Raw genomic sequence first — 26,833 nt, 5'->3', positions numbered from 1 at the left:
CCTTACGTCCTTCACCCCACCTCACAACTGCACTCTCTCGGAGACAGGGAGGAGATATTGAAAATAAAGATAATACTTTTGTATTGCTCCTCCTCCTTTAGCTACACACATCCTGTGGTCTGGAATCAGAGGTTTACAGGAACATTCTTGGCTTCACCTATGGCCAGCTCTTGTGCCTCAGTTTTATCACTGATCAAAATGGATGGGGTTTTCAGGACTGTGACTGTGACATTGATTTTTTTTAGAGAACTCTGTCTTATATCAGAGGTTCGAAGATGGCTCTTAGGACCCTTCTTCATTTTTATCAAAATTTCATTATATTTGGCAGGTATTTGCTAACTTGTGGCTTGAGGTTGGTATTATTTTCTTTTTTTATTTGAAGATAGCATTTTCTTCTCTAATTTTCATTATTTATGTTTTCGATTGGTATCAAGGGAAAAGAAAAGAGTCAAAAAATGTCTTTATTCCATAATCTTTTATTAGAAGATCCCCTCCCCATACTTCATGGGCATTCAGTGAAATCATTTTTCTTAAAGCAGTTCACCTAAATGACCTGAAGAATTATAGTGTCATTGCTGTGGAAAAATTGTGTTCATTTTTATTAATGTATTTCTTACCTTATGCTTCTCTATTACTTTGGGTACAAGCTAATTTATTTCAGCTCCGACTGAGAGCTATTTCAAATTCTTATGTTAGTATATAGTGCGGTTTTGCATCTTTATGTGCAGATATTATGCTATTAAATAACATTTTATTAAAAAATAATTAGCCCGTCGCACATATTTATTTTTCCATTTCCTCTCTCCCTGGCCTCCTTATCCATCCTCCTTTTCACATTTCTAAGGAATGAAAGAAAACTAGGAGACCTCTTTGTCATCTTCTTTTCCTACGTTTTGATATAATCCAAGGCAAATGTAGCAATAACTCTCATTTGAAATCATTGTCCAAGGAATAGCTGATGGGCAAGAGGAAAGAGGTGCTAGGATAAAAGAATTGGAAAAGGGCAGTAGAAGTATGGGATGAGAGACGAGGTAGTGACATACTGGAGGCCACCCTTATCACTCAAGTTGACACATATTTCTTGGGGGACACAATTCAATCCATGACATTCCACCTTTTACCCTCTCCCCCCCATTCATGTCCTTGCCGCATGTAAAAAAAAAACACTTTCACCCCGTCATATCATCCCAAAAGTCTTAAACCAACTCCAAGTCCAAATTCCATCCTGGGGCAAAATTCCTCTTCATCTGTGAACCTGTAAAATCTAGAATGCAAGTTCTCTGCTTCCAAAGTACAATGGTGGAACAGGCCCAAGGTAGACATTTCCATTACAAATGGTAGAAATTGAAAGGAAAGAAGGAATAATGGGCATCTCCATGTGAAATTACCTGGGTTTATGGAAGGTGTCTCTAATTTTTTAAAACAAAGCAGCAGTAACTCATTTACCTGTCTAGGAAGCTTTTTTAAATTCATTTAACTTCTATGTTTATTTTGCCAAATAAGATTTTTATTAGAGAGCTTTCAGGTGATTCAACAATATGGGTAAAGTTTAAAATATCTGGAGATTACTGAGTGTGGCATTAAACCAAATGATTCCTGGATAATGCTAGAAGTATGTGTTTTCAAACTGGGTATATTGGTTAAAGTAATGTGTAATAACTAAATTACTAATCAAGTGGTTGCTGATTTTCATCAAGTGGTCAGCTATTTGTGTTAGCAGAATATAGCAGCTAAAAGTATTTCCTACTCAAATTGTTTAAGCTAGAACCCCAATTATAAAGCATTTTTTAATTCAAAAAAGATTTCATTTTATTTTATAAGGTAGCATCTTAAATTGTGAGTAAATGCAGAAGAATGAAACAGTATTTTCATCAGCATCAGTGTAAATTTTTAAGTGATGATTTCTATTAAAAACTGATACTGTTTCTTGCTGTAAAACGTATCATTCTCTGGAGTCATTCAGTTTACATATTGGGAGAGCTCTCTTTTTTTTTTTCTAATGGCAAAAATGAATCAGATGCATCATAATGGAATTATTACTAATTTTTTACCAGAAGAGAGAAAAATTACATGATGAAGAAGAAAGAAAAAGTGCCTGGGTTAGCCAAGAAAGACAGAAAACACTGGATAGACTTCGAACATTTAAACAGGTAATAAAAGCATGGTCAGTTTACTGTTTTTTGTTGCTTTTTAAACAGACTGCCATCTCAGTTTCTTAGTGCTGCTGTAACAGAAATACCACAAGTGAGTGGTTTTAAGGAACATAAATTTATTTTCTCACTGTTAGGTGTCTGGAAGTCTGAATTCAGGGTCCACCTCTAAGGGAAAATCCTTGTCTCAGCTTCTCTAGCATTCTTCTTGGTGTTCCTTGGAGATCTGTACATGGCATCTATCTTTCCCCTATTCATGCTTACTTGTCTCTGTGCGTTATCTGCACTTTTTATATCTCAAAAGCGATTGGCTTAATTGGATCTAACAGACATATATAGAACACTCCACTCAGCATCAGAACAATACACATTCTTCTCCAGAGCACATGGATCATTTTCCAGAATAGACCGTACGCTAGGACACAAAACAAATCTAAACAAATTTGAAAAGATTGAAGTCATACATAGCATCTTCTCTACCCATAAGAGTGTAAAGCTTGAAATCAACAACAGAAAAAAATAAATAAATACGTGGAAACTAAATGAGAAGAAACAGCTACAAACACATGTTAATAATTGTAATGTGGAATATACGAAATATGAATATAGGAAAATTGGAAGTAGTCGAAAATGAAATGGAACATATAAGCATCAATATCCTAGGCATTAGTAGGCTGAAATGAACTAGTAATGGCCATTTTGAATCAGTCATATGGTTTACTTTGTGGGGAATGACAAATCCTAGAAATCAACAGCATAAAAAATAAATAACGTGGAAACTAAATGAGAAGAAACAGCTACAAACATGTATTAGTAATTGGAATGTGGAATAGATGAAGTATGAATGTAGGAAAATTGGAAGTAGTCAAAAATGAAATGGAATGCATAAGCATCAGTATCCTAAGCATTAGTAAGCTGAAATGAACTAGTAATGGCCATTTTGAAACAGACAGTCATGTGGTCTACTTTGCGAGGAATGACAAATTGAAGAGGAATGGCATCCCATTAATAGTCAAAAAAAATTGCAAGATCTATCCTGAAGTACAGTGCTGTCAATGATAGGATAATATCCATAGTCCTACAAGGATGACAAGTTAATACAACTATTATTCAAATTTAAGCTCCAACCAGAGGCCAAAGATGAAGAAATTGAAGATTTTTACCAATTTCTGCAGTCTTAAATTGATCAAACATGTAGTCAAATTGCATTAATAATTACTGGTGATTGGAATGAGAAAGTTAGAAACGAAGAGGATCAGTAGTTTGAAAATACGGCCTTGGTGATAGAAATGACCCTGGAAATCGCATGATAGAATTTTGCAAGACCAACAACTTCTTCGTTGTAAATACCTTTTCAACAACATAAACATACACATGGACCTCACCAGGTGGAAAACACAGGAATGAAATCGACTACATCTGTGGAAAGAGATGATGGAGAAGCTCAATATCATCAGTCAGAACAAAACAAGGTCAGGGGCCAGCTGCAGAACAGACCATCGATTGCTCATATGCAGATTCAAGTTGAAGCTGAAGAAAATTAGAACAAGTCCACAAGAGCCAAAAGTACGACCTTGAGTATATCCCACCTGAATTTAGAGACCATCTCAAGAATCGATTTGACACATTACATGCTAATGATCGAAGACCAGAAGAGTTTTGGGTAACATCAAGGATATCACACATGAAGAAAGCAAAAGTTCATTAAAAGATAGGAAAGAAAGAAAAGACCAAATGAATATCAGAAGAGACTCTGAAACTTACTCTTGAAGATGGAGTAGCTAAAGCAAATAGAAAAAATGATGAAAGAAAAGAGCTGAACAGAAGATTTCAAAGGGCAGCTTGAGAAGACAAAAGTAAAGTATTTTAAAGAGATGTGCAAAGACCCCAAGTTAGAAAACCAGAGGAAGAACATGCTCAGCATTTCTCAAGCTGAAAGAACTGAAGAAAAAATTCAAGCCTCGAGTTGCAATTTTGAAGGAATCTGTGGGCAAAATATTGAACAACAGGAAGCATCAAAAGAAGATGGAAGGAATGCACAGAGTCACTGTATCAAGAAGAATTGGTAGATGTTCAACTATTTCAAGAGGGGTAGCATATGATCAGGAACCGATGGTACTGAAGGAAGAAGTCCAAGCTGTACTGAAGTCATTGGAGAAAAACAAGGCTTCAGGAATTGACAGAATACCAATTGAAATGTTTCAACAAATGATGCAGTGCTGGAAGCACCTGCTTATCTGTGCCAAGAAATTTATAAGGCAGCTACCTGGCCAGCTGACTGGAAGAGATTCCATATTTATGTCCATTCCAAAGAAAAATGATCCAACAGAATGTGGAAATTATCAAACAATATTGTTAATATCACACATAAGTAAAATTTTGCTGAAGATCATTCAAAAGTAGTTGCAGCAGTACATCAACAAGGAACCAGCAGAAATTCAAGCCAAATTCAGAAGAGGACGTGTAACGAGGGATATCGTTGTTGATGTCAGATAGATCTTGGAGGGATGTCATTGCTGATGTCAAATGTATCGTGGCTGAAAGCAGAGAATACAAGAAAGATGTTTTCCTGTGTTTTATTGACTATGCAAAGGCATTCGACTGTGTGGATCATAACAGATTATGGGTAACATTGCAAAGAATGGGAATTCCAGAACACTTAATTGTACTCATGAGGAACCTGTACATAGATGAAGAGGCAGTCGTTTGAAGAGAGCAAGGGGATACTGTGTAAAGTCAGGAAAGGTGTGCATCAGGTTTGTATCCTTTCACCATACCTATTCAATCCATATGCTGAGCAAATAGTCTGAAAAGCTGGATTATTTGAAGAAGAATGCAGATTAAAGTAGGATTGGTGGAAGACTTATCAGCACCCATGGAAACAGCAGTCAAGAAATCAAGTGATATATTGCATTGGGCAAATCTGCTGCAAAAGACCTCTTTAAAGTGTTCAAAAGCAAAGATGTCGCTTTGAGGACTAAGGTGTGCCTGACCCAAGCCATGATATTTTCACTTGCTTTATATGCACGTGATAACTGGACAATGAGTAAGAAGACCAAAGAAGAATTGATGCCTTTGAATTGTGGTGTTGATGAAGAATATTGAATATACCATGGACTGGCAAAAGAACGAACAAGTCTGTCTTGGGAGAAGTACAACCAGAGTGCTCCTTGAAAGTGAGGATAGTGAGACTTCATTTCGCGTACTTCGGACGTGTTATCCAGAGGGACCAGTCCCTGGAGAAAGACGTTGTGCTTGGTCAGGTAGAGGGTCAGCATAAAAGAGTAAGACCCTCAATGAGATGGATTGACACAGTGGCAGCAACAGTGGGCTCAAATATAGCAACAATTGTGAGGTTGGCACAGGACCAGGCTGTGTTTCATTCTGGTGTACATAGGGTCGCTGTGAGTTGTAACTGACTTGATGGCAGCTAACAACAAGTAAAATTAGTAGTGTCTGGGATCTTAAAAGCTTCCAAGCAGTCATCTAAGACAAAACTATGGGTCTCTACTCCACCAGGAGCATAACAGTAGGAAGGTAGCCAAAAGCTCAGAGGAGAAAGTCTACATGAACTACAAACCTCATCTACCCTGAGACCAGAAGAACTAGATGGTGCCTGGCTACTACCACTGACCATTCTGACTGGGGTCACAACAGATGGTCCTGGATTGAATGAGAAAAAAATGTGGAGCAAAACTCAACTTTTATTTTTAAAAATAAGAGGCAGACAACCTGGAACAGTAGAGAACACAGGACTCCATGAGACAATCGTCCTGAGACATTCTTTAAACCTAGAACCAAGCCTGTCCCCTGACATCACCTTTTAGCAAAATAGCAGAGTGGCTGGCATGCAAAATAATGGTTATTATCCATAAGATCATCAGTGCTTTGCTTGAAAACCATCAGTATGAGACCGAAAGGTCAACAATTACTCAAAAACAAAGATGATAAAGGGGCAGGGAAACTAGAGTACTGGAAATGGAACAAACAGAACACAGTTTAAGAGACTGTTGACGCATTGTGACAAATGAAACTAATGTCACTGAACAATTTGTGCAGAAATTGTCAAATGGGAACCTAACTTGCTGTGTAAACTTTCACCAAAAACTCAATAAAATATTATTTAAAAAAAAAAAAAGAAGTGATTGGCTTAAGACACACTCTTTGCTGATATGGCCTCATTCACATAATAAGGAAAAACTGTTCTCAAGTGGGATTATATCTACGGGTGTAGGGGTTAGTATTCTGACACATATTTGAGGGGATCAGGGACACAATTCAATCCATAACAACTACATACATACTCCTATTGTAGGATTTCTTTGTATGAGGAGACCTTGTTTTCCCCTTGTAATTATTATTTAGAAAATATTATACACATGGCAGTCTTTGTTTTGTTTTGACTGCATGGCATCCTTTCCTCTGGTTGTTTTCAGAGAATTAGTGTTCTTGTGATACTTGGTCCGTGGCTTCAGTAATATAAGAGTGTAAGATCAAGGCCTCTGGAAAGCCTGGACTCTTCTTGCATTTTATAAAAAGAGTCAGTCCACAATAGACTATCCAGCTCAAGCATCAACTTGTTATTAATTCCATATACATCAATTCTGGTAGTAATATATGCATACAACCAATGACAGAATTAGAGGATGGATCAACATACATGAGGAATGCTTCTGCTTCCCCCAAGGGAAATGCTTCCCTTGCCAGGCTAACCCATGACTCTGGCATTGATAGCACAGCATCTGAACATCTCCCTGGAACTGTCCTTAAGCCATATGGTTCTAGTTATTAAAGTGTTCCAGAGCTTTGTTTTAATTGTGCAGTGGGATCACCTTATAGATGAAGTAGTTTAGGATTGAGTCTTCTTAGTACTACAGTTAAAAAAAAAAAAACAAGTTTAGATAGGGTCCAAGACTAGATAAGCATGTGTTGAGTAAATGTTGTCTACCAAGTAGCATTAAAGCTAGATTTTGCTATAGTAAAAGATATAAAAAGAAAGTTCTTTATATATAAGTACTCCAAAAGATTTTATCTCCTCTCTTATTATACTATCACAAATGCACATTATTATTATCAGAGTTTTTTTTTAATGCTAAATAACCTTTTAAAAAAACATTAAGATTTTATCTGCAACCATTTGAAAATACATTAAGGTAACTAGTAATAGTTTCTTAAGCTACTCTTATGCACAAAGTTATGTATTTTTGGCATAGTTTAAGTTTTATGTACTACATTGCTTTTTATTTTTTCTATATGAATTAGTAATTTTACTCATTAAAGAATTTTTTTTTTTATCATATAGTAATTTTGAACAGTTGACTTTTTTAACTAGATAAGAAAGGACAAGGCCTTAATAAAGGATTTGATGATGAATAAGTAATAAATGGTTTGATGACAAGTGTGACTTTGGATTTTTTAGAGGTACCCCGGGCAAGTCATACTTAAATCAACCAGATTGCGACTGGCTCATGCAAGAAGAAAAAGCACAGCAAGTCCAGTGCCCTGTGAGGATCAGTGTGACTCTCTACCAGGAGCACTACAGGTAGAAGAGAAAACTGAAGAGGTGGAGGAAGGAAGAGGCAATCTTGGGTCATCACAGACAACAGAACCCCAGAGCCTTGCACAGCTTGAAGATACTTCATTAGCACAACTTGAAGCCACTTCATTACCTCTCAGTGGTATTACCTCTGAACTGCCTCCCACTGTATCTCTCCCACTTTTCACTAATAATGACCTTGAACCATGTTCTCTTACCATAGATCCACTCCCACCACCTCTTCCTCCAACACCACCTCCCCCACCGCCACCTCCTCCCCCTCCCCCACCACCACCACCTCTGCCTGTTGCTAAGGACAGTGCCCCAGAGACACTGGAGAAAGGTCTGCCTAGAATGGAGGGGAACGAGAACAGGATCCCCAAGTCTGCGAGTATCCCCTCAGCACACCTCTTTGACAGCAGCCAGCTGGTCAGTGCCAGGAAGAAGCTCAAAAAGACTGCCGAAGGTTTACAGAGGAGGAGAGGTAATTTTAAAAGCTATTTTCATGGTCATCTGTTACATAAAGTGAGAACTTTATATTTCATAGGCACTTACAAAGTTTAAAACATCCTGTTTTTGAACATTATTTGATAGCAAACAGACAGTTTTTTAATACTTCAACAGAGGAGAATTCTTACCAACCCACATCAACAAACAACATCAGAAATGGGTACCTTCTTGAGCTGTTGTCAAGCATTTTACAAAAATGTGTCTTCTGTAGTGATACTTGATCTATTTGATAATGCTTAGTGGTGACCCCTTTTTGGTCAGAAAAACATTCTGATCTTAAACCTGGAAAGCATAATAAGAAAGTTACATCAGAAAGGATAATTCACCTGGTCTGGACTGTCATGCTGGAAAGACATTGGCAAGACCGTGTAACACTTGATCACATGTTTATTGAGGACCTCTGCTTTGTGTAAAGAAGGAAAGAGGAATAGGGCATAATTTGTGCAGTTTATTGCATCTCAGGTATTCCTCAATAAAGCTTTTTTTTTAAAAAAAGAAAAATCCATGTCCTTGAGAAACTTTCAGCTTGCATGGGGAGAAAATTATATATTCACATGTAAAACAACTAAATGAAAAATGCATAGTCACCAAAATGAACCAAAATTTAATTTTTTTAATTAAATGTATAATCCAGTCACTGTCTGAATTTGGAGATTGAACTAGTAATGGAAATCCTTTAGGAGTCTCACTCATGACATTACTGAGACAACTTCCAGTTCCCGATCTGCTCTCTTTTTTCCACATGGGAAATGATGGGAATGCCAACAATGCCAGACATGGAATTTGAGTCTTGGGGTTTTCTTTAACAAGGGTAAATAACTAGGATCCCCTCTGCTCTGGCATACACTTCATGATCCTTTTTGTAGATGGCATTTTCATTGTCCTGGGCTATCATAGTCTAAAACTCTAGAGGTTGTACAGTTTGACTGTAAGTGCAATCCTAACTGTTAACTGTTCTGTTTCATTTTCCAAAGTGAGCTCACCCATGGATGAGGTGCTAGCTTCCTTGAAGCGTGGTAGTTTTCATCTGAAAAAGGTTGAACAGCGAACTCTGCCTCCTTTTCCTGATGAAGATGATAGTAATAATATCTTGGCACAAATAAGGAAAGGGGTAAAACTGAAGAAGGTACAGAAGGAAGTTTTGAGAGAATCCTTCACACTTTTGCCTGATACGGACCCTCTAACACGGAGCATCCATGAAGCTCTTAGAAGAATTAAAGAAGCATCCCCTGAGTCAGAAGATGAAGAGGAGGCTTTGCCTTGCACAGACTGGGAAAACTAACAAGTAAATGGCCTTATTTTCTTCAGTAGCATTTAGTGGTATGGCTTTTATACCGGAAGATGGAGTCTTTTATTTTTTATTGAGTCCAAGGCATATTGTTTAACCATACAGCTCAATTGCGCATGGATCATAAATTTGTAAACTTGAGGTTTTACATAGTACCGCAGTTCCTAGAAACTTAAAATAACAGAAAAACACTTTTCAAGGAGTATTACTATATAAATGCTATAATTTTTATATCCTGCTTTTTCAGCATTTCTGCAGTACACCTGTATCTCAAGTAGTAGGGGTCTTATTCTAGTCTTAAAGAGCAGAAAAGGGCTTTTTATATTTTTTTAGTTACAAACTGATATGCATATTGAATTTTGATTTCTTATTAGCTGCCCACAGGGAGTTTTCTAAGATCAGTCAAGATAAAGTGTTGTCTTTTCTGATTATTAAGCTTTCTAAACCTTTAAAACTGCAAAAGCTTGTCATAGTTACTGCATCATCTAGATAAATTTGCAACTAACCTAATAAATACATAAAAATTTGATGCAGATCCTAATGAATATCCCTGTGGTTATTAAGATCGTTTTTGGTTACACATGTGCTGTTTTCTTAAGATGGTAGAAATTTGTACTCCATCACATTTTAATAAGACACTTATAGAATAATGTGGCACAAATTATGTTAAATATATAAAATCAGTGAAGATGATAACCTGCTATAAAGTAAATAGTATATAGAATTGGTGTGATTCAAAACTGAAATGTTATAATTAAGTATGCAAAAATGTTCTGTTATTATGATTTTTTGATGGAATATGTTTCTCTGGGCTTCACAACATTCAACAAAAGAGGAATGACTCTTAGTCCTGGAGGAAGTAAGGGAAGGAATAATTAACTTACTCATTAGCACAGTGATTCCTCAACTTGCCTAATTATGAGAATTACCTGGGGAGCTTATTAAAATCTTCCTCGCCCTGACTCCAAAGACTCAGAATGAGTCAGTCTGCTGTGAGTTCTGGGTATATACCTGCCCAGAAAAAGCTAAGTGCATGGGTCTATCAGGAAAATCTTACTCTAGGCCTGCCCCCCACTCCCACCTTCCCTGGTCCCACCAGTATCTGCCCCAATAGTAGCTTAAAAGAAAGGGTGAAAAATCCCATACCTTTAACATGGTTCAGCCAACATTCCACAGTACCGCTATCCTACTGTGGGTCTTAGGGTGTTTATATCCCCTTTTCCTGTTAAGTATACCAAAAAAAAAAAAAATCCACTGCCGTGGATTCCAACTTAGAGTTAGGCCCTAATTATCAGTCACATTACATGACTGATTTTTGATCCCGAAATAATTTAAACCAGTTGTACATACATATGAACATATGTGCACTGTCCCTTGCAGAATAATGTAAATATATCAGTGTGTCTACTCCATGTGTGAATGTGTCTAAAGACCCAGGTGTGTCTGACTCAGATTCTTTTCCACACTAGATGTTGATAGATTGTCTCCCACTTTACAGTTCTTGCTACCTATTGTGCTATCTCCTTCTGCTTGTAGCTGCTCAGTGTGCTGCTAAGCATGTGCCTAAAACTACCATCCTAGTGCTGATTGGTCAGTTCCACCGCTGGGCAGTCACATGAACTTGTGTTTAGTCCTTTCAATACAGCTGGCTTGTAGTGGCCTCGTCGGGGTGCATGGCACATCAGCAGCTGCTTAGGCCCGCTTGTCCCTGTCTGTTTTCTCTCATCTCTCCAGATCCTGCCCAACACATTGACATTGCACCAGCATTTCTTATGGTCAAGTGGCTGGGATTTTTTTTATAGCTTCTGGCTGCTAATTCAGCCTTTATATCAGATGTTAAGCATGCAGTGCATGATCTATACCACTTTGAAAGTTGCTTAAACCTTTTTTTTTCTGGCTGGTTGTTTATGGCTGGTGTAGTACAATGTTGAGAGAAACAATGGAACACTCCTAGGTAATGGATGAGCTCAGATATCTACAAAGTCGTTTTAAAAGACTGAATTTGTCCGAGGCCAGGGGCAAACCATAGACGAGTTGCAGTCTCCACCATCTGAGCAGGTAGTATTGAAGGACTGTATATATCACTGCTTCATAGTCCAGATAATAATTTTCAAAGCTCTGACCTTTTAGATAATTCTCTATAAATTTGTTGAAAAGGCTGTAGTTTTTATTTTCTATTAATTTAATATAGTTCTTTCTTGTAGTTTTTAAAATCATTCAGGTAATTGCATTCTTTTTTATAAAAGAGCCAATTTCTCAAAACTTTATGAAGCAAAAAGTGAAGAAGGACCCCTGTTCTGCCTGCCCCCACCCCTTGAAAACTTTTCCCAGAGATAGCCATAGTTAATAGTGTTTTTCAAGGGGGTTTTCTAAACATAAGTAAATGTATATAAGTATAGAGACTTTCTTTAAAGTTTCCAATTTGTGGATTCTTTCTTAAACCTATTGAGTAACCATAACAGCTCTAATAGAAATATAATGTGAGCCACACATGTAATTTTTATCTTTTCTAATGTTTATTTAAAAGAGTAAAAAAAAAAGATAGAATTGATTTTAGTAATATTTTATTTCAAAATGTAATTCATATTTTAAAAATAAATGGCATACTTTACTTTTTTTTGTACTAAGTATTTGAAATCCAGTGTCTGTTTTACACTTACTGCACATCTCGATTCAGATACTAAATATCTCGATTCAGATACTAAATATGCAGTGGTTAAAGTGAGAAGTCCTATCAAAACAATGAAGTTGTATTTAATGAAAAAATATTTTATATTCATATTTTTTAATTTAAATTAAATGAAATAAAAATTAGTTGCTTAGTCACACTTGCCACATTTCAAGTTCTCAATAGCCATGTGTAGATACAATCTTAGACAGTGCCAAACTATAATAAATTGGTAACTTATTCATGTGCATGTCAGCTTTTACTTGATAAGTAGGTCTTTCATGTATATGCTACTTTGTCACTGATAAGCTCATAGATCTCAAACACAACTACTGTGAATAAAAAAAAGTCTTGACAAAGCATCCATTTAAAGACCAGTATTAGCCTTGTCTCCTAGGACTGTAAAAACAGAAATGCTGTCTCTAGTGAATTTTAAAGATACCACTTAATAGTTCTTGTAAGTTCATGGCACAGTTAATGAGGCAAACATTTTAGATTGTATTTACCTTTTTAGTATATACTGTTTGACATAAAATATTATAGTAAAAACAATAAAGGTGAAAATACATCTAACATACAACCTTTTAACAGTGATCAAAATCTTTCTTCAATTTATTTTCATTTTTTTTGCTTTAAGAATATGAATGTATCCTTTAAAAAGAAGTATTCCTGTACACCATTCTTTATAAATGACCATGTATAAGAAAATTTTAACTTGGGCACAAAAAACCGTCAGTGTTCATTCAACCTGGGTATTGCAAAGAGTGGGAGGGGGTATATATACACATTATCTTTGAAAGGTCACCTTTTTTAATACATTGTATCATTTTGTTTGTAAACAGGTGACTTAATAAAAGAAGAAAAATACCTACAGCTGAAGATCAGTCCTTATTCTTTTGGAGAACAACATTTTAAACACTTGATTCCACAATTGCATTCCATTGGATCAGTGGAATTGTATTGACTCAGTGATGTGAAAAAAAAAGGAAGCACAATGGGCAGGTTATCGCTTTTCCAGTCATTCCAGTAGATAGTGGTTAGCATAAATTTTAGATGTGCAGTGTTCCTGACTGCTATGAAGAAAAGGCCTTCTGGAGATTCCTGGTTTTTAAGCACCTCTCCCTCTCCCCTCTTCCTCCCCCTCCCTATCCTAGTAGTGCCCAGTTGACCTAGGGGTTCACTATGAATTGGAAGAACACTGGGTTGACAGAGATCTACTGTGAGCTGTATTGGGACTGCTTTGAGATCCACCTTTTAGTGCACTGACAAGAAAAGTCATCTGCTTGAAAAATACAGAGCTTCTTCTGTATCAGCTTATATAAATAGTACGACACTCTGAAAAAGAAGTTTATCATGATAGCTATAGGACAGGAATAGAAAGAAAAATCAGATGGAAATGCACTTAAAATTTCCACATTACTCATCTCCAAAGGAATTTTCATAAAGATATTCAACAACATCTGAAAAGATATATAACCATGGCGATACACCTATTAATGTGTTTACCACAACATGATATATTTAACATGGCATATTTTTAGAAGGCCACATAGTGTTACACTTTGTCAGGTTTTGAAGTAAAAATTTCCATGCTTTTAAATAGTTCTTCATAATTCTGAATTTATAATAGTTTGAATTTTACGAGTATCTTTGTTTATGAGAAGCAATACTTTGTAATTTGATATTTCAAATTACTTTTAGTCCTTTTGTTTGAAGTATTACTTGATTACTATAACTCACATGACTTTCCTATTGAGAATCAAAATGAGGATTCAGTGATAGGGATGCAGATCTTAAGTCTATTTCTCATGCACCGTTTAAGTTTTTACTTTGATGCACCACAGTGAAAAAAAGTGTGCTCCACAAAGATACAGGAAGGAGACAGGCAGAAAAGCCTCCTTGGCTGACATTTCACCATCTTCAGATGCTTTGAGTGGAATTTTGCAAGAGAGTCTTCACTGTTGTCACTAAACTTTAAAAAATATGTATGTAGCTTAGGTGCTAGTTACACTGTTAATGGAGTCCTAAAGGGTACATTTGTATATGAAATGAGGCATTGGGATTTTCAGCAGGACAGTTGTGGGCTTGAAGGAAGGTAGACACGTTGGACCCAGTTTACAGTACTCTGTGGAGTGTAATTCTGCATAAGATCTTAGCCTTTATGTAGAGAGAGTTTAGGACTGAAATACCAAAAAGAACTTTATTTCTTGTAAGGCAGTTCTCTGGCCTAGACCCAGAAAGCAGTACTGGGGTAAAAGCCCTCCAGTATTGTATGAATTGGTGTTCTTGGAGGAAAAAGGAGTGCTCACACTCTTGTCATTTTAAAATGCTCTTTCCTTTAAAACAAGTATGAGGAAAAATTTCTGGTAACAGGTTATATAAAGCAAAATCTTTCTGATTAAATGTTGGTAAGATGTTTATTGCTGAGACTAGGGGGTTTTGCACAGCATTTCCACAATACATTGGTTTTATTCCCAGCATTATTTCCAAGGTTTTACATCTTGTCTGGGAAGATAAGAAAGATCTAATACATAAACTTAATCTTTATCCCAAGAGATCTAATAGGAGACATGAATATTTTTTTCTATACACCTTCACATAAAGCATTAAAACATGCTTGTAACCCAAAGAATGATTAGTATGAATGTTAGTATATATGAAAGTTTTAAGTAAATTGGCAGACCTTTAAAAAATCATGTAGTAATTTCATGCCTTTGGATGCTTGTTTATTACCTAGGTTTTTCATTTATTAAAGTTTAGAAAAATACAAGAGGATCTATTGTTAAATTAACAGCAAAAACACGAACATTTATGCATCAGGAGGGAATTGTTACTGTATTTAGTGTTATATCTGGAATTTCATAATAAGACAGGCTTATTTATAAAAGGGTGCTGATGTCTGTTGTCCTGAAACCATGTTGTAGTAAGTCTCTAGCAGATAATGAATGGCGGGTATACAGAATTCCATTAACCCTTGTAGGGATGCATCCACAAGTCTCAACATGTCCCCTAATAGCACTCCATGAGGATTACCCCGTATTTGAAGTAAGTAGGTTAAAGCAGAGCCCCATTGGCTGTAGCCTGTGCTCATTCTCTGGCAAATAACTTTCTCCAACACACCCACTTCCCTGCCTTGAGATTCAGGTTCCCATTTCCAGAAAATTATAAATTACTGCAAGTCATACACCTCTGGGGTCACTGACAGATAATAAATTTTCAGGTAACAAGGGTGACTTCAACGTCAAGATGAGATTACCAGTTGAACCCTCATGTTTACTTTAAAGCAGTGTCAGAGCCCTGTAAAAATTATGTAAGCATGGTAAAATTTCCCTATTTTCTTGCCCCTAATAGAATGAAGGTCTTTGGCTTTAGTGTTAAATTCGTATATATTTAGTTATGATGGTACTTACAGATGATCATGCGTCCAGTTCCAGACTTGCCTGTACTTTTGTATGGCTCAAAGTCTTTGACAGTTATTTTGCTGTTAATGTATCATTTCTGTATTAAAAATCCACAAACAGCTGCTTGCTTGTGCTAAATCAGAAGTTAATTTACCAATCTAGTCTCAACTGCAGTGTATTTAAATAGGAAAACAAGTAGATGATGACTTGGGAATGTTTTGAGATAAATGTCAGTGCTCACTTGAATGTCAATTTCAAATATTTCTCTGACAAAAGCAATCAAAATTATGTATATGTAGCCAGTGTAGCATGTATAGAAGGTATATCTAATGATTTAAAATCCTATTGGTACTGTAGTGTAGCAGTATGAGAAATTACCTGGCTATAGAGGATTTTTAAAAGATGAACAGTTATCTTGCTTATTTGACATATATTTGTAGGTTTATTGAGTTTGTGAGCAGCATAAAAACAATCATTCCGTAGTTATTTCTTCATTGTGGGACTGAAACATTTCTGTAAAACGCATTTGTAAGGAAACTTTTAGACTCAGCTGTAACTTTTGGTGAGGTGTAGTATTTCAACAATGGGGCTTTTCTCATTACATGAAACCAGAGAAAATTCTCAGCACTTTTCATTTACTCTGTATGAGGGGAGAAGAATTTTTTCTTTCTACGAAGCTGAGTTAAGAAGCAATATTTGGCCACTTTATGCCATAAAATGTGTTAAATTGTAGAACATACTTGGGCCATACAACCACAAAAAACTAAAACTTTTGTGGAAGAAAAATTAATGGGCAACTCCTCTCTGTCTGGAATGGGATCAATGTACAATTAATACAATTGAATTTTATACATTCCCTAAAAATCCATTTTTAAATTAATAGTCATTATGATTGTATAAATTTAAGTCAGTGCTTTTAGTCTAAGGAAGGGTTTTCATTTCACCAAGTACAATGTTGTTGTGTTAAGTTTTCTATTTAAACATCATGCACTTAACTTCAAATACCAATTTGTAAAGTACTATCGGGTCCTTGAAGGGCCTATCAGGGAGTTGAAATCTCATACACTTTACTAGGTTATTTGTAAAAAAAAAAAAAAAATCCTTTTGCCTTTGAACAGCTGTAAAACATTTCAAAATTATGGCAGATGATGCCTTATTAAAATGCAGCCATTTAATAGTAAATCAGAATCCTTAATAAGTTTTACCTAATTCTTGCACTGAATTTCAATGGTAATATAAAGTTAAATGTGCATTTTAACCAGAGTTTACTGCCCATTTATTGCTTAGCATAGATAGAAAAAGAACTATGCCTAGTGTTAGGGGATTGACTGGCAAGGTTTATTTCAGATGGAAGAGAAGAAAGTGGAAGCACCTTACTGCAGGAGCATGTTGCATTAATTTAGTGCTGCTGATCACTTCAGTAGTTATTTCTGAACTTTGCTGCAAAGTGCTCTTTAGTTGAAGCACATTAAGAAAAGTATCTGCTTAATTGCTTTGTAAAATGAAGCAATTGTATTTTTTATCCTATAAATATAGTATAATTTAAAAGTTTTTCCTACAAGATGAGTTTATATTGCTGCCTAAACTTTCGTGTATGTAAACAGGTTTTTAAAAGGTGGGAGGGAGTCTGAATTTGTTGTGTGTGTGTGTTTTAAATGATTGCCCATTGAATTATTTCAAAAATGTGTTCATTCTAAAATTTTCTGTTTTGTCCACAGTAAATGTACAGCTTGGCATTTCTAGAATTTAGTTGATTGAAATCTTTCAGGTAAACATTCACTCTGAATTCCAAATTTATAAATGTTTCTCTCCTACAAATGTATTTGTTATGCCACCGTAAGGTGCATGTACAGAAACCTCCAAGGTTGACGTTAAATCTTATGAATGTTGTTTCACACACTGAATCTCAAAGCAGTCATTTGTTTTTAGAGTTAGAGGATTTTATTTTTAAGTCGGGTGCAATTAAGAGTGGCTCAGTTTAGGGAGTCGAGGGTGGGTGGGAAAGTCCTTGAAAGTGATGTTTAGGTATATACAGAACGTATGGGTGTTGGCTATAGAGTTCAGTTCTCACATGGGAAGTTTTGTTTTGTTTTGCTTTTTAACTTGCATGTTCTATGGTTAACTATTAAAGGGTGTAATAAGTTATTCCAGCTTCTCCCAATATTAATTATATTGATTTTAAGAAGTCTCCATAATCACAAGGTGGCATTTTTCCTTCTTTTCTGTGGACCAAGAGGGATAGACAATGCAGCCCATACAATGACTTTTTCAACTTCCCCAGAATCCCCATCTCATTGAATTTCTCATTGTACTGTATGTCTTGCCAAGTGTGAATCCATAATATGTAGTTTATGAAAAATAGAAGGCTACAGATCATTTTGCATGAATAAAGCCTATTGGGGTTAAAGAAACTGACATATTTTTAGCCTTTCTGGGTAAATGAAAATTTTAATGGCAAACTGATTCACGATTTACTAGCTTTGTGCAATATTATAAAGGTAGAAGCAAAACACTAACACATTGTGCTTGGCTTTTAAGGATGGCTTTAACACCACTACATTAAATGGACAGTGTGCACAGTGTATTGTAAACGCCAACTCTTGCAAATTTACAGTACTTAAATATGCTCAATTAACATTCTAAAGTATTAAAATTACAAAGAAAAACTAAGCAAGCATTTATAGCAATACTATGAAATCTCCAATAACTGTTTCGACTGTTGCCTTTTGCTCTTCAGTGCAACTTTTCTGCATTGTAATTATTGTATTGCTTTGTATTTCATGTTTTTTACACTCATGACTTCAGAGTTAAGTACTTGTACACCACGTATTGCAATCACCATTCTCTTCTTGTACATGCATTGTAACAACATACAGTTTTGGTGCTTAACAATATTCCTTTTTTTCTTTAATAAAGGATATTTATTTGAATTAACCTGATTTTGTTTGTTTAAAACAGCCTTGGTGCTAGATATTTTCATTTCATTTCAAATAGAAGGAGGAAGCAAGTTGTGCATTTCTCTGTTATAACACGCAGAACAGGATTCAGAGACTGTCCACCCCTATACTTCTGCCTCTTCCTGAGCACTACTTGTTATGAAATATTTTAATGGCAGCCTTGCTTGTGTTAACCAGTTGCCATCAGTTTCTACTCATGGCAACCCCATGCGTATCAGAGTAGAACTGTGCTCAGTAGTGTTTCTGATGGCTGATTTTTCAGAAATAGATTTCCAGGTCTTTCTTCTGAAGCATCTCTGGGTAGCAGCCAAGCACTTAACCATTTGTCCACCCAGGGACAGCCTTATTCATGCCTTTGGTGTAAATATCTACATAGTTTGGAAATACTGACCTCCAAAATTGGGAGGTATTTAAATTACTTTCATTTTAGTTGACAATTTGGGATCATTTAAATTGGGGGATTATTGGCTTTACACTTAAACAAGGGATTAGTTTAACTAGAGCATAGTTGGATCTACCCTTACCTGCTACTAACCTGATGCGATCCCCCAGCACACACAAGAGGCACACATCTATAGGCATAGGTCTTTTAGGGGCCTTAGGTCCTCAGTTGCTGGACAGACCCCGAGGAAGGGTGCCAGTTCCCATTTCTACCCAGGCAGCCAAAGCTAGTTTTGTCCCCTTAGCTACATAGAATTTTTGTTGCTGATTTTTTATTATTAGGGCTATCTCGTCCCTCTGTGAGGAGAGCCATAACATGATTGGTTCTTTTCTTCTTCTGCCTTAGCCATGCCCCTTAAATAGCTTGTACCATGGACCAAGGCGTTATGTGCCTAGATGTAGTTATCTATAAAAAGATGGGTTGAATAGGATGAGCTTTGGCCCTTCTTCCAGCTCCAGGATTCTGTATTTAGAAGTGAGAAGTTTATCCCAAGGAAGGCCTTTGTTCCATGTATTTTCCCTCTACAAATACAAATCTAAAACTAATTAGAGGGCTTTGATGACTAGATTTTTTTTAATGAGAATTTGAAGAATGGACTCAATAGAGGAGCTTTAGCCTTCTGCCTCTTGAATTAAACTTAGATAAATTAATACAATTGTCAACCCAGGACTTCAGAAGAATGCTTCTTGAACCTAGTGCACCCTTGTGAAAACCATGATGCAGTTGGCTTGGGATGGGCTTCTTGGGTGACCTCTGTTGGGTTAGCCGTCATTACTAGACAGAAGTGAAAACCTCTCCTGGAAATCTAGACCTGACTTAAATCCCTAAGTTCTGTGTAACTCTGTAATTCATCCTGACCTTGCAGAGTTCGTAAGCCAGTTTAAAATCTCATGAATTCTTTGGCACAGGAAACTCTGGGAGGTTTAAAATCTTTTTGGTGCAAATATACCAACATTCCATTACATTCTGACTGTTAACTGATTGTTAACGAAGTTTAACTATACTTCCCAAGAACTCTGTCCCCATGCCAAATTATTACATGGATACCCTCCAAGAGACTTTATCCTTTCCATAGAGTTCCCACAACTTTGTTGCTCACCAGGAACTTTGTTCTTCACTGTCAACATTTTGTCCAAACCTCCCCACTAATCTTGCCCATTCACATTGACCCTCCTGGTCACAAGTTGTGTGCTCAAATCATTCTCTGAACTTGGCCATTTGTCAACTCTTTTACCTTTAACAAACTGACAGCCCATTAATTCTGTCATGGCCATATGGGTCCATCCTCTAATCACAGTCTCCTCCTATCTCTTTTCCTTACTCCTACCTCCTCCTTGGCTATTGCTTAAATGACTCTGTGTGCTCAAGCCATTGAGCATCTTTTTTATCTCAGGTTCCTCCTTGTCACTACTTCTCATGGCCAGCCCTTGCAGTACATTCAGTAGAACGCTGGACTTTCTGCCTTCACACTGGCTAAGGAACACGTGCACCAATGCTACAAGGGTTTGCTGTGGGCAAACCTTGGTGTCTTTTCCAACCCTATCTCTATTTGATATGTTCATTCTATGCCTTCACACTCACACATCTGTCTGCCTGAAATGCTTCTCTTCCTCATCTTGTCATCATCTAAATTCCATCCGTTGAGTGTTAATTTGGAAAGAACATGGGTAATAATATGTGTTTGACCCTCCATGTGTGTCAACATTCTGAATCAGAACCATGTACATATGGTAATAAAAAAGTTAAGATGGAAAAGGGGGAATTTGAGAATCTCATTTAATTCTCAAAACAGCTCTACAAATGCTACAAATATGCATTTGAGGGATGAGAAAAAGGGTTAGAGATTAACTTGTCCAAGGTGACTAGTAGGTAGCAGAGAGGTATGCTATAAAACTAGGTTAATTTAAATACCTGTGTTACTCCCCATGGTAGCTTCAATTTCACTCTTAACCCTGTGTGGTCCAACTGATCCTGGCTTTCGATTCATACTGTCTGAGAACAGCTCTTCATTCCAGGCTAAAACTAGACTCTCTGTGTTGAGATGCACTATAGAAATGCTTGATCAGTAAAAATTTTCGGGAAGGTTAAAACAAACTTTCAAAGGCAGCAAGAGTCACTTCAAATAAAATTCAAATGAAGGCAGTCACAAAAGAAATCTATTAGGTTCAAATCTCTGAATTCACAGTCACCTCATCAGCATCATCATCCCATTGCCATCGAGTCAATTCCGATTCCAGTGACCCAATAGAACAGAGTAGAACTGCCCCATAGGGTTTCCAAAGCGGAAATCTTGACGGGAGCAGACTGCCAAATCTTTCTCCAGTGGAGGGCCTGGTGGGTTCAAACCACCAACCTTTTAGTTAGCAGCTGAGCACTTTAACACTGTGCCACAAGGGCTCCTTATCCTAGGAAACAAGTTGTAGTAGATTGCTTCTAAGTTCTCTGGGCTCAATCATAGGGCTAATATGTAGTGCAGATTTGAGACACTTGTTTCCCACAACAGTTTCTGCAAGATTCATAGGAATGTATCCCCACCGGTGCCTAGACAATATTTGTCTCACTTTGAGTGATATCTCCAAAAGCTCTCCCTTATTCAGTTCCAGCAAATTATGTCTGTTTTCAGGCTTCATATACCTAGAAAATCCCCAATGTTTGCAACCTATTTGAGTTTTTTAAGCCCTCAGTAAGTGACTTGCCATATCCCCCAGTGATCTGAGCGCTTTTTTATATTAAAATAATATGAAATAATACTTTTATCAAGTAATTGTAAGCCTGTAAATATGGTCTTGAGGAAAAACTGTAAGCAATTAAACTACGGGCCAATTCCTGTCAGAATAGTCTAATACCAAGTACAATTGAAAAGTTATCTATCCCCATGGGCATAGAATTTTTCCCATCAACAGATGTTTTATGTAATCAAAAACTGGTGCAAGACGGGCAAATTCTACAAAAAACACCTGTTATTTGTAACCATTTTATGAAGTATAGCAGGAATCAATCATATTCCTAAAACTTTTAATGAAAAATTTAGAATAAGAAACTCTACTCATTTTTTTTTTTTTTTTACAGATGTCTGCAGTATTTAAATGTATATCCAAACTAGAACAATAGCTCCATCAAATAGATTACCTCATACAATAACTTGGGAGGGGAATAAGAAGAAGGCGTGGAAGTCACAAGTCTGTAGCTGTGTTACAGATTAAATTGTGTCCCCCTAAAATATGTATTGAAGTCCTAGCCCCTATACCTGTAAATATGACCCTGTTTGGAAATAGGGGTTTTATATTAATGAGGCCATGCCAGAATAGGTCATAAACCTAATCACTTCTAAGTGGTGTCGTATAAAAAGAGCAAAATAGACACACAGAGACACACACGGGGAAGACAGATGCGATATGAGGATCATCTACAAGCAAAAGAACGCCAGCAACTGTTGGCAATCACCAGAAACTAGGAGAGAGGCCCACAAAAGGAATGAACGTGGCTGAGACCCTCATTTGGACTTTTAGCTTCCGAAACTGTGAGAAAATATATTTCTCTTCTTTAAAGCCACTCACTTGTGGTATTTCTGTTACAGCAGCACTAGCAAAGCAAGACAAGCCATCATGGGTGCATCGTGATATAATCCCATTCAAAATTATGTACTATGCAGAAGCCATTCTATGATTCTACAGTGGAAGTAACCCAGTTGGCAGCAACATCCCATAAATGTTTTAGGCCAAAATGATCCCTTTTATGCTTAAAGACAGACCCAAACCTCTGAGATCTGATTTGACTAAATGTTCAAATGTTCCAATTGTTCAAATCTTCTTTTAGAGAAACTATTTGGTCTCTGTACAGGCCACTTTGCGACCCACCTCTTTTTAGAAATAGGATGGCCTATCTGGGCAAGTATATGGGTCAATTCCAAAATATTTGAAACAGAATGTTCACTCTGTTGTCTGTTCTGTCATCACTTCCAACAACTGTCAGAAAACACAATCATAAATTTACTGTGACCCAGCACATGCTGAAAGATCTAACAGTGTCAATTATGAGTTTCTCTAACATTATCTAAGCTTTGGAATTATAAGCTAAATCAACAGAAAGTAACAACTAGACGTATTACATCACCAACTCCAGTAATGCACTGAATTATAAGTGTGGTGATTTTATACTTTGGCTTTCATGGACAGTTGAGAAGAAAAATATTCCACATATTTCCAGACTTTCTGCATAACTTCTTTTCCCTCTCTTCATAGGTAACTTCACCCTTCCCATGGCTTTAAGTAACGTCCTTATCATGATGATTCCCAATTTTATTTTTTTCTGGCCTATACCTCTTCTCAGAACACTAGCTACATATATATATTTAGCTGCCTGCTGATCTCTTCACTTGGATGCCTCACACGTTTCTCAAAGTCCAAATGCTTCCCTTGACCCTCTCTCCTATCATCAAAACTTGACCTCAACTCTTCCTGAACCCAACCTTAACCATCTTTCACAATTCATCCAGCTCTGCAGTTTTGAACTTAGAATTATTCCTTCCCACCTTCACCCACCACATCCAGTTTTCCCACAAGTCCTATCAAGTCTAGCTCCAGTTTACATCTGGCATATACCCACTTCTTTCTGTGCCCCCTGCTGCCTTTCTCATCCAGACTACCTTCACCTCTCAACCTGCTTGACCGCTGCACTAGCCTCCTAACTGATCTTTCCCCCTGCCACTCTTGTCTCCCTCCAGCTTATTCTCCACTTTCAAAGCAGTGTCGTCATGTCTCTCCGTTTTGTAAGACCCTCCAATTCCTTTCCATTGCACTTTGAATAAAATCCCAAAAGTCCTTCCTATGAACTGCAAGGCTGTATGTAATTTGGCTCTTGCTATCAGCCCCATTGCTTCATGGGCTTTAGTCACATGTGTAATCTCTTTCTTACCTCAGGATCTCTGCACAAACTGTCCTCCTAGAATTGTCTACCTTCTTCCCCCTTTTTAACATGACCAGCTTCTCATCCTTCAGGTTTCCGCTGAAATGTCTCTTCAGGGAAGATTTCCTACCCTTCTTAGGGTAGGTTTCGCTGTTATTTTCTATCTCAGACCCTTGTGTGGCCAAGTCATACTAATCCAATACTCCATCTGTCCCCCTACATTTCCTGGCACCGTCTCACTTAGGAGAGCCATTTAATTCTCCAGTGAAATGGTAGAAGCAGTAATGTGTGCCAGTTTCAGTCTGAGGGAATGAAACATCCATGAGTAATGTTCGAATCTTTCTCTTCTCTTGCAGCAAACATAGAGGTCTCATGCACTACAAGATAATGAATCTCTTTTGAGACTGAACAAGAAAAGGATAACCTCTGTCACCACTTGTTTTTACCATTTCATTGGAGGTGTAGGATTGGAAAGGAACAAAGCTTTTTTTTTTTTTTTTTTTTTTGCAGATTGTTATGTATCTAGAAAATCCAAGATAATCTATAAATTACTAGAATTAAGTTTAGTAAGGTTGCTTGAGAAATTCAATATATAAATATCAATTGAGTTTCTATGTGCTAGTATCAGTTAAAAATTAAAATTTAAAATTGTTAACACTGAAGAATCAATGGAAAAACAATGTAGTAGGAAAATGGACATGACACTGCAGTAGGCAATTCATAAAAGAGAAATCCAAATGGCCAATACACATACAAAAAGTGCTCTACCTCATTAGTAACCAGGAGAACATAATTAAAACCAAAGTAAGAAACCGTTACACCCACAAGAATGGTTAAAATGTAAAAGATTTATAATTTCAAGTGTTGTCAAGGATTTGGAAAAAAGAACTTTCATATGGTACTAATTGGCACAACTATTTTGGAAAAATGCTAGGCAGTATCTACAAAAGTTGAATATATGCTCACCCCTGTGACCGAGAAATTCTATACCCAGCTAAAATATATGTATACATGAACCAGGAGATGGCATATGCAAGATGCTCACAGCAGCATTATTCATATTTGAAAATAACCTAAAAATCCATCAAGTAGTGAATGAATAAATTCTGGTATTAGTAAAATGTGGTGTAGTCATACAGTGGAGTACTATAGAAAAGAACAAAGAGAAAATTACGGATGAGAAACATCAACCAATGTTTGAAAGATGCATGTGAGGTAAATGACATAGCTGATAGGAGGAAGCTGCCCTGGGAGCGTGTAGCAAAATACAAGAAGCAAGCCAGTTGCTGGTGGGCAGAATCCCAAGGGCCAAGCACTGGGAGGCACCATGTTCTTGGAAAGGTAGGGATGAGGTCTAGGGTTGAAAAGAGAGACAGTGGTGGAAAGTCTGAAACAGGAGCAGTTAGACGTCCCCCACCCCTCATCCTCCTTCTCCATTACAAAACACTGGAGGTTCATTCCCTGAATACAATGAGCTAGAGAAGATCTGGACCCAAATATTAGGAACAAAAGGAGGGCAAGGATAATGCTGAACACTAGAAGAGTAAAATCTACCTTCAGGACTTCTGGGCAACATGGCACTATATTCAGAAGCACCACGCCGTCCCTCCACAGCAAAGATCAGAAAAACTAAGTCAAACAGTCACACGTCAATCCTGAAACCCTAAGCACCAAATGAAGAGATAAAGAACTCAGCCAAGCATCGAATGGAATAAGAAACTGACCGAGAACAAAACACAAGGAGAGATACATGCAGAGGTCCCCTATCAGCTACTGCAGCACAGAACCGCCATCTTGGACTCCTATCAGAGACCAGCGAACAGGAGGTACAAGAAAGCAGCTTCATGGAGCTTCCAGCAGGAGACAGTGCAACCAGTAACCAATAATACATGCTTTCCCACCCCCTAGACTTCTTCACCCCCACATAGCCTCCTCTGCTTCCTGCAGCCACAGTCTATTGGCCGGGAAGCACAAGCTTCCCCCCAGTGCCGCTTGGATTCACCTGCCCGCACTGACCATCTCCCTGAGTGCCATTTGTTGGCTGCTGGTGTTGCTTTTTCCAATTCTTTAGATTTCTTCCTTACCTCTCACCACCTCCCCCGCCTTTCTCTCAAATACCTGGCTCCGTAAGCCATCTTCTTCTGAAAGGCTGCGAAACACTGCTGGACTGTGAAACTTGCTTCCTGGCCTGTGCCGCCATGCTGCTGGGACACCTGGGGCTTTTTTGTTTGTTTGCTCTGATTTGTTATGTTTTGATTTGTTTGTTTTCTTTTTCTTTTCTCGGCTTGGGAGCCCCTTCTAGCCAGGCAGTACCTTGCAGCTTGGAAGATAGTCCCTTACTCTATGCAACACACAGGGACATCCCTGCGGGCATTTCTTTTTTCTTGTTTTTTTTTTTTTTTCCATTTCTTTGTTTAGTTTTCTTCTCTCTCTTACTCCCTTTTTGTCTTTCTTCATTTCCAGTTTCTCGATTTATTATTTTTTTAACGTTTTTCTTTTTTTTTTTCATTTTTGTTTTTCCCCATTTCTCAGTCTCTCATCTCTCCACTCCAATAGCAAGCTCACTTAGCACTCTTTTTTGTTTGTGTGTATCTTTTTGGCTACTGTTCCTCTCTCCTCTCTCTCATCTTTCCCATACCCGTCTTAGCTCCACATATCACAATCTACCCCCTCCTTCCTGCCTAACTGCACCGTGCACTGAACACCACACTCCCAAGCAGCACAGGCACAGCCTACTGGAACCTGGCATGCACTGTTTCCCAGTCCGCACTGTCATCCCTGGTATGTGCCACAAAACTATCCCAGCAACTCCCCTTCAGCTGGACCTGCCCTGCTGTACCATACCTGAGTGACTGACCCTGCCCATTGGAGAAGGAGGTGAAAAGTATTGTGCCCACAGACGAGCAAACAACAAAGAATGCACAGACCACCTGCTCAGACATAACCAAATAAAACAAAAAAGCAGGACAAAACAAA

General features: G+C 37.4%; 1 protein-coding gene across 1 annotated transcript in view; it reads left to right on the top strand.

Moving 5' to 3' along the window:
* Positions 1-20,242, top strand: part of JMY (junction mediating and regulatory protein, p53 cofactor) — a 115,976-nt gene extending 95,734 nt beyond the window's left edge. Inside the window, exons 8-11 of the mRNA XM_004374468.2 lie at positions 2,055-2,150; positions 7,570-8,170; positions 9,171-9,481; positions 12,995-20,242. Coding sequence (XP_004374525.1) covers positions 2,055-2,150; positions 7,570-8,170; positions 9,171-9,478 — 1,005 coding nt within the window. The 3' untranslated portion in view covers positions 9,479-9,481; positions 12,995-20,242. The remainder of the gene's footprint in view (positions 1-2,054; positions 2,151-7,569; positions 8,171-9,170; positions 9,482-12,994) is intronic.
* The last annotated feature ends 6,591 nt before the right edge of the window (positions 20,243-26,833 follow it).

This window comes from Trichechus manatus, unplaced genomic scaffold (genome assembly GCF_000243295.1).
Source record: "Trichechus manatus latirostris isolate Lorelei unplaced genomic scaffold, TriManLat1.0 scaffold00029, whole genome shotgun sequence".
In the NCBI taxonomy this organism is placed as follows: Eukaryota; Metazoa; Chordata; class Mammalia; order Sirenia; family Trichechidae; genus Trichechus; species Trichechus manatus.
Note: the sequence above shows the minus strand (reverse complement) of the source record. Positions and strands in the feature narration are given on the sequence as shown.